The following is an 8577-nucleotide window of genomic DNA, read 5'->3' as shown; positions in this document are numbered from 1 at the left end:
ACTGTTCAGTGAAAGTTTCTAAAACTAGATGAACTTACTTCAGCGTCAGCAGTTTGAGAAAACAACTCCCTTTACAGGTGCTGATAAGGCCAAGGGCACAAAACAGCTTAACCATTGATCGGTTAGGTTTCATAGCGAGGCACGTGAAGTGTGGTAGGATCAGTTTGTAACTTCCTCCCTCTTCCTTGGAATGCATAAAGGAGTAGGAGCACAACTTCTGCGGCAGCGCTGACATGACTGAACTGTGATGTTTGATGTGTGTTGGCGCAGTAATAAATAGCTTGATCACAGCTCTTTCTGTGTTGCAGACTTTATTTAAAAAATTCCACGACACCTCCCACCCTCCCACTGTGAACCTGAATTGAATATTCAGAAGACATTTGTTTAAATAGTTCTACAAATCTGAGCTGTTGGTGTGTCCTTGGATTGTGTGGTAATAATATTTGAGCCTGCAATCTTTCTTACTGAATCTCTACTATGAGTCATGTTACCTGAGATTAATTCTATGTTTACCTGTCAGCCTGGACGAATGTGCTGTGTGAAGGAAATTAAATTAAATCAGATCTGAACTGCTTACATTTGAGGAACCTGTTCATATTTAATTGAAATATGAACCAGTGGTTTTTTTGATTGCTGATTCCAAGAGAGTCTTTGTGGAAATCCTGTTTGGCTTTTTGTTATTTTAATTCTCTTCTCTGTTTTCCAGAACAGTTCTCCACAGTCGCTGTCCACATGGGTCAGTGGGACCAAGAAGCACTCTGCTAATGTGTGGACTCTGACCAGCAACATCCAGCAAGACCCAGACAGCGTTTTCTATCTCCCAGCTGGAGGTTTTTGTTTGTGTGTGACTGGAGAGTCAGATTTTTGTTGAGCTTCACACTTGCAGAGGTAAGTCAGTTTGCAGAGATCCCTCCCACCCGGGCTTTTATGTGCTAGATTTCTTATCTGAAAGAGTAATATTTCAGTGACTGCTGCTTATACCACAGGTTAATACACGCTACTGATCCCTGATAGGAGAATCATCAATTTTGCCAACAAAGAAGCCTGGTGGATGTTTGTTTACAGTCTGATGATGGGACATCATGCTCTGCATCTTCAAAGTTTGCCTCCTCATTATTATTCATACCCAGTAATGTGAAGTATGCTTATATCTACTATAACTGAACCAACCTGGTGCTCTTCATTTATGGAGGCTGTTGAGTCTGAATGTTGGATGTTGTGTATCTCGTGTTCTCTGGGCTTTGTTGTCCTCAGTCTTTTCGCAGGATCAGAAAACAAAACCAGGAGGCGCGTAAATGTTTCTTCTCCATGATGTTTCTTCAAATGTTTCTTCTGGATGATGATAAGACTGTGACACGGGATGCCACCTTTGGTCTTGTGATGAAGCAAAGCTCAGGAAGAAGTGTGATTAAATGGTACCCACATGTGTGCTGCTGAGAAGGATGTACAGGGGCACCTGCAGCCAAATCCAAGCTTCAGGTTAGTTGTAGTTGCAGAACGCTATAGGACTGAGACAGCTGAGGCATCAAATGTTTGATTAAACGGATGAAAAAGAGAAGTTTCTTCCCTATAATTATCACTTCTTAAAATCTGTAGCAACTTCAAGTCTGTCAGCATGCTGAGCATGCTCAGAATGTGACAATATATTTTTGTTCAATATTTAATTTCTTTCAGTTGCAATTGTTAAATGAAAAAAAAAAATATATATATATTCTTATAATTTAGCAAACTAATTTATCAAAAAAAATATACATATATCTGTATTAGTTTTAATAAATTAATTTGACACCTGTATTGAAAATACCATATTGTATTCATACAGAATCAGTATGGTATCATTGTTTGTCTGCTCACTGATTGCTGAAACTAAGAGCTACTTTGATCTGTTAAGATCTAAAGTATCCAAAGTTGAGCTCTGATGTTTCTTCACCCCTGTGTGTGATATGTGATTTCCTACATGCTGGCAGAGCAGAGCGGCAGTTTGTGCTCACAGATGGTGACGGTGTGGAGAGACGGTGGTGTTTCCTCAGAAGAACCAGCAGAGTCACTTGCTGACTGATGTTCGTCTGCACTGCACAGAGGAAATCAACTGACCAAGGTTTGTCCAGTGACGTGTTATGAAATGTATATTTGTTTTATGCTTACAGTTATGTTTTTCTTGACAGAGGCTCTGCAGAGGTTAGACAAAGCAGAGAAAACATGTGCTTTACATTTTACTGTGATTTATTGAGATATTTGTTGCCTGATGTTCAGCAGGAATGGAGAAATAGAATCAAAGGGAGATGTTTTTGCTGTTTTTGTAATGATGTAAGTAAATCTTCAATATTATTTATTTGCTTGGTTATATTAGGAGTGTTTCTGAGTGAGGGGGAGAGGAGTCATCATCCAGGTAAAGTGACGTAGAGCTACACACAGCATAGTGGCATACGTGAACTCACAAGCATTTAGTATGTCACCACGGGCACAACAGAGATTGAGCAAAGTCTTAGAGGCCCCAAATCTAACATTCACACATGAAGGAGCAAACATGGCAGATTTATTGGGAGCAGGGGAACCCCATGACTGCGTCAGAAGAGCACAGGTTGAAGAAAAAATTAGAGAGGACCTGAAGGCAGAACCTATACCTGGAGCTGAGGACTGGTTCACTGATGGATGTTGCCACAGAGACGAAGAAGGACTGAAAGCAGGATATGCGGTAGTCTGCAGAGTAGGAGAGGAGTATCAGGTCAAAGAAGCAGGAAGAATTGGGGGACAGCAGTCGGCACAGAGAGCTGAAGTGATAGCCCTAGCTCGAGCCTTGAGATTAGCTAAGAATAGGAGAGTGAACATCTACACTGACTCAGCGTATGCATTCGGAGCAGCTCATGTGGAGCTGGCTCAATGGAAAAGAGCAGGATTCAGAACAGCAACCAATGCACCTATCTGCCACAAAAGTGAAATGGAGGAACTGGAAAAGGCCTTGGCTGACCCAGATGAAGTGAGTATCATAAAATGCAAAGCGCACTCACAAGGAACCAGCATGGTGGCAAAAGGAAACCAGAAAGCAGATGAAGCCGCAAAAGAGGCGGCAGACTACAAAGGACGGAAACAAATGATACAGGTAACTGCAGAAGAGGAAGTATCCACTAACATGACGGAGGAAGTCAAACAGGCTCAGGAGGAGGCATCCCCAGAGGAAAAGGGGGTGTGGAAAAACAAAGGAGCCTGGCAGGATGGACACTTGTGGAGGGGGCCAGACGGGCGCCCCGTGTTGACAGCCAAAATGGCAAAACAGAAGGTGGAGGAGGCCCACGGACTTGCCCACGTGGGGGTAGCACAGATGGAGAGAAACTTGTGTCATTGGTGGCATCCTGAGTTGAAAGAAATGATAAGGGAAAAGGCCAGGATGTGTTTAATCTGTGGCGCACACAATCCCAAGCCAGCGGTCAAACCGGAAGTGGGCGTCACACCGTACGAGCTGCAAACTGGGAGACAGTTTCCGGCCCCTTGGACGGTGGGCTCGGTGGGACAGGACACCAGAGGGAACAGGTCTCACGCAGACTATTGGAACGAGTTAAAGGCGCTGGTGTCCAGTTTCACCAAACAGGTGGCTTGTGAAAAGCCCACAGGAGGAGGAGAGGTCCCGGACGTAAAGGCAGTGTGGCTGAAGGTCATCAAACGCAAGTGGAAGGAACCCCGTTGGACTGGTCCATACGAGGTGTCGGCTCGGACAGCTACAGCGGTTCAACTGAGAGGGAAAGGCGACGCCTGGTATCACTGGACGCAGTGCGCAGCGGCGCACGAGGACTTGGTGGGGAGAAATCAATCTCCACCCAACACAGGTGAAACTCAGAGGCAGAATAAACCCTCACACCTGTGCAACGGGCCAACCGGTGGTCTACCCGGGAGGTCGAAGAAAGAAGAGCAGCCTAGGAGGAAGTCGCCGCGCCAGCGAAAGGGAGCGGCACCAAACTGAGCATCTAAAAAGGGCTTTGAACTTTTTGCTACAACATAACTTACACACAACACCATGCCATCACAACAATCAGATACTCGTGACGAGAAAAGAGTTCAAAAGGCTATCACAATGTTCAATAATACCATAGGTTTAATGTCGATGATGTTTTTAATCACAGCTATATGTTTTTTGGTTTATTTTTTGCAGGCCGACAAGGGAAAACTGTCTGAGCACGGAGGTCAGGCCGGCCCGGCGCTGTTTGATACGCCACTTACACCACTCGTGATCCTTAGTGACTTCAGGCCGTGGGCGAGAACGAAGCGCGAGGTCTCTGGTAAAAAGGATGAGTGTCTCAGCACATACGGTGGAGTAGAATTAGATTATGTTAAGGGTTCCACAACTTCTTTCACGTTTGATCTGTGTGATGTTTTTAATTGTCAGGATGTAAGCAGTAGCTGGAGGGGATATAATGTGTGGGTCTGTTGGGACTATTCAGTGAGTACACACTGCGAAAGGGGAAATCGGCCTTATGACAGCTGGTGCCGTAATTGGGATCAGGTAAGGGGTTACACTGGGGAAAATTGGGAACCGCCAGAATTAGGACCAGAAAATGAGCTTAAACTTCAAAGGGACTACAGCCCATCTAAAAATCTGTTAACCTTATCATTAGGTAATTGGCGTCGGGAAAAACCTGTATATCTAATCTTGGGGGTGGAAACAGCTGGGGTTGATCCAAAAGTGTTAATTAAAGTTAATTTTCTAGAAAAGACTAATCCCAGGTCGCCAGGTAGAGAAGAAATGACAACACACGTGATTCCCAATCCAATGAACTCTGTTGCATCTTTTACAGGGCAAGAGGGGAGCGGGTCGTCGGAGGCTGGACCAGAGGAACAGGAACCAAAAGTTAGACAAGTCGTTTCGGTGGACTACAGCACGTTAAAACCTCAAGATCTGATTGAACGCGCCACCGGGTTCAGTGACAGCAACATCTGGCTGGACTGGATGGCCCAAAACGCTAAAGAACAGAAAGTGTCTAACTGTGTAGCTTGTGCTTCCGCAAGGCCGCGTTTATTTACTGAGCCAGCACCGCTGCATCCAGAGGATCAGTGGGGCTATAACTGTATGTTGCGAATGACTAGAGAAGTTGTTAATACGGGGAACTGCACTGTGTTGTCCAGTCTATTTCCCCCTATTGACAAACTCACGCGAGCAGGACCGTTTATGCCCAGAAAAGATAACTATACGTGTTTTACTTTTTCCACAGATAAAGTTAAATATCGACTAGGGGAAATCGATCCAAATTGGTGTTCGGTCACCCGGACGGGTAGGACCACCAACAATGTGAGTGATGCAGCCACCGTAATTGGAACATGGGCTAGAAGCGGGCTGTATTACTATTGCGGGCATAGGACTCTTGTGGTTCGTGTTCCTGTGGGGAGCGTGGGTACATGCGCAATGGTGAGACTAGGGGCGCCACTTATGCTAATTGGAAACCAGGTAAAAGCGATTCCACAACACAACACGCGCACATTGGCAGCTAAACGCAAAAGACACATTTTAATGAAGACAGGCTTTGATGGCACACATGCATACGACCCTAGGTTGAATTCCCCCACCTGGATTGACTCCATTGGAGTGCCCAGGGGAGTTCCAAATGAATTTAAACTCGCTGATCAAATAGCAGCCGGTTTTGAGAATATTCCAATAATCTCTGCTTTCTTTCCAGTGACCCCAAACAAGAACGTAGATAGGATAAATTATGTTCATTATAATGTGCTGAGACTCTCTAACCTCACCAAAGATGGCATGGAGGGGTTGGCGGAGCAGGTGGGTCCGACCTCGTTAATGGGCGTGCAGAATAGAATGGCCCTTGATATGGTATTGGCAGAAAAAGGGGGCGTCTGTTCCATGTTTGGCGATCAGTGCTGCACCTTCATTCCCAACAACACTGCTCCAGATGGCTCAGTGACTCGGGCTCTGGAGGGCCTAAAGAGCCTTTCTGAAACTATGCATGATCACTCAGGTATTGACAATCCGCTGGAGGGCTGGCTGACCTCAGTGTTCGGACGATGGAAGGGGCTTATTGTGTCGGTCATGCTGGCTTTATCTGTTTTGGTATGTATTATGGTTACCTGTTGTTGTTGTTGTTGTCTCATTCCTTGTGCCAGAAGAGTGTTAGTGATGATGTTTAGGAGGGCAGTGGAGCCTAGAGTTATCACTCCAATGTCCATGATGCCAATGATGTACGTAGGACCTGCTGTGTAGGCCAAGGAGTGACATGACACAACTGTCAGTGTTGTGACCTCTGGATTCTCCAGAGGTCAACAGAGGGAATTGTGGGATAAAAGGGGTGTTCTTTTTCTTTTCTTTTATTATTTTGTTATTTTATCATCGGCATTATTGAAACCTCAGAATCATATAATCATAATCATATAAGAATCATATAAGCAGCCTTTAATTAACCTTTGATTAAAGCTTTTGACATTACATTGACATTTGTATTACAGTGATGGTTATAACCTCAGGTTGATTTTCCATTTACAAGTGCCAGAATAATCATATGCTCTTTCATTGCAGGTGTTACCATGATCATCTCATACATATTGCTGTTTGTTGCTCATTATAGAGTTGTGCTCAAATTAATAAGGGTTAAAAGCTACAGTCAGCGCGAATGTCTGGCTGATCTATGGAAGGGAAAGGCTTTGAGCATAGAAGGCCGCACGCGCTTACACAACACTGATATCATGTTATTCTTTGCGATTCTGTATTCAGTTATATCTTTTGTTATGTTTTAGTAGTGGCAATTGATTAAACAATATTCATTTAATATTACATACTTGATTTAGAGCATTACACACTGATCACCTTAACCAATCTGGAAATCCTTGTAGCTGCAATATTGTGTCTCCGCAGGGGACAGTTGGCTCCAGGAGATAGGCGGGAGTCAGTGCCTGTCCTCGGGAAGGAGAGAATGTTCTTTTTGCTGTGTTAAATAAAATGGTCAACATTGATTGTATTGCACCTGTCATACGCATGAAGGGGCGTTCTAATACCCTGATTTCATAAAACTATTGTGATGTGATTTTTGGGGTGAGATCTGATGCTGTCTGCGTACGGTGTCCATCTCCCACGCGTGTGATCATTAAAATCATCGTTTGACTCAACCCGGCCGGACCAGTGTTGTTATTGTGACTTTTCCTCTTGTATCCATCCCCAATATTTGAATCCGTAACAGTGGATACACTTGTCTCCCCTTTAAAGGAGACAATCCAAGTCATCCTTAAATGTTAGTGCTTTCAAATACACAAACATTTTTAAAGGACAAAAATGAACATCCAACTTTGACTGTAATACAAAATAAATCTTTGCATGTGTGTTTTCAAACTCTCAGATGGGCAGCATATCAGTCTTGGACTGTCTAACCTGCCGGAGCAGCACTGAATGACCACCACACATGAGCATGTTCCTGCAACATTCAGCATCTGATCCTTCATCTGTGTGCTTCTGCTTTTGGTAAGTAGAGTTACCCAACTCCAGTAACTCTAAACACATGCCATCCATTTCTAACGGCCTGGTTACTTCCTGTCAGTTACTTTAGAAACCATGTGGTCACCTGACCTAACACTGTTTCTTCTTCTTCCCCTTAATGTTCAAGTGTCACATGTCAAACAGCTGGAGAGGAAACTACACCAGTGTACTGAGATGTTTCACCAACACGTGCCAGATGCTGTTCCTTCATGGTGACATCACCAGAGACAGCCCCACCCACCTCAGGACCTCGCCATTGATCATGATGATTATAATGATGACAGCGAGCGGAACTAAGACTGTAAAAATCCACGACCAGAATTTTTCTTTCTAATTATTAATGAATACTGAGAGCCTCTTTCTGTGTTTTGTCTGTTTTGGGGTTGTTGTTTTTTACCTCATTTGTTACTAACAAAGTTCACCAAACTCACACAGTTTACATTCTGTATGTTTCCATCTTTACCAGCCACATATTTAAGAAAATAATCCTTAGAAATCGTCGTTTTTCTCTTTTGTAATTGATGATAATTCAGTGAATATACTGCTCTGCTTCCTTTTATTGCATCACACATTGCTTTAAGTTTTTCAGTGTCCAGTTATTTTTTACTGCTGTTTGAATTCTCTGTATGTTTGACCCTGTAGACTGTTTGATGGACTGCTTGTCTTCCTGTTTGTTACCGCCGCCTGTTTTTTAATAAAGATTTGGATTTGTGACTTCAACACAGCCTCTGCGTGTCCTCCCTTTGTGTCCTCTTCCTCTGTGAATGTGTTGCATGTGTCACAGATTCATTTTATTAACAGCTTTCCCACAGTGAGTTGCATCAGCATTCATTCACAGCACATTTCAGAAGGATTCAGATTAATACAGTGATCTTACAGTCAGAATGATCCTGACAGAGTGCCACTGTAAATGATCTTTCATCAGGTAAATTTTAAAGTTCAGTATTTCAAAGCAGGAGTTATGAAGAATCATATTGGCATTAGGACTAATAATATGTACTTACAAAGTCAAAGTTTTTTAATTATGCTAGAATATTGGAAGACAATCAACTTTTAGTGTTTTCCGCATATTAATTATTCTGAAATAGAGTCGGTGACCCTAACTGTACAGA

General features: G+C 43.5%; 1 protein-coding gene across 4 annotated transcripts; it reads left to right on the top strand.

Moving 5' to 3' along the window:
- Positions 1 to 675: 675 nt before the first annotated feature.
- On the top strand, positions 676 to 8185 carry LOC146375328 (uncharacterized). Of its 4 annotated transcripts, none has more exons than XM_084948350.1 (5): positions 676 to 1479; positions 1968 to 2098; positions 2351 to 6052; positions 7329 to 7450; positions 7593 to 8185. In XM_084948350.1, exon 3 carries the CDS (start codon positions 2450 to 2452, stop codon positions 3953 to 3955), a length of 1506 nt encoding a protein of 501 aa, XP_084804476.1. In that variant the 5' UTR covers positions 676 to 1479; positions 1968 to 2098; positions 2351 to 2449; the 3' UTR covers positions 3956 to 6052; positions 7329 to 7450; positions 7593 to 8185. The 4 variants fall into 4 exon arrangements, with proteins under 4 accessions (XP_084804476.1, XP_084804474.1, XP_084804473.1 ...); XM_084948348.1 differs by having other exon boundaries at positions 677 to 888; positions 987 to 1479; positions 1968 to 6052; XM_084948347.1 differs by having other exon boundaries at positions 677 to 1479; positions 1973 to 6052.
- Positions 8186 to 8577: the final 392 nt, after the last annotated feature.

The sequence above is a fragment of the Perissodus microlepis genome, chromosome 13 (genome assembly GCF_051167445.1).
Source record: "Perissodus microlepis isolate ML-2025 ecotype Zambia chromosome 13, ASM5116744v1, whole genome shotgun sequence".
Taxonomy (NCBI): domain Eukaryota; kingdom Metazoa; phylum Chordata; class Actinopteri; order Cichliformes; family Cichlidae; genus Perissodus; species Perissodus microlepis.
Note: the sequence above shows the minus strand (reverse complement) of the source record. Positions and strands in the feature narration are given on the sequence as shown.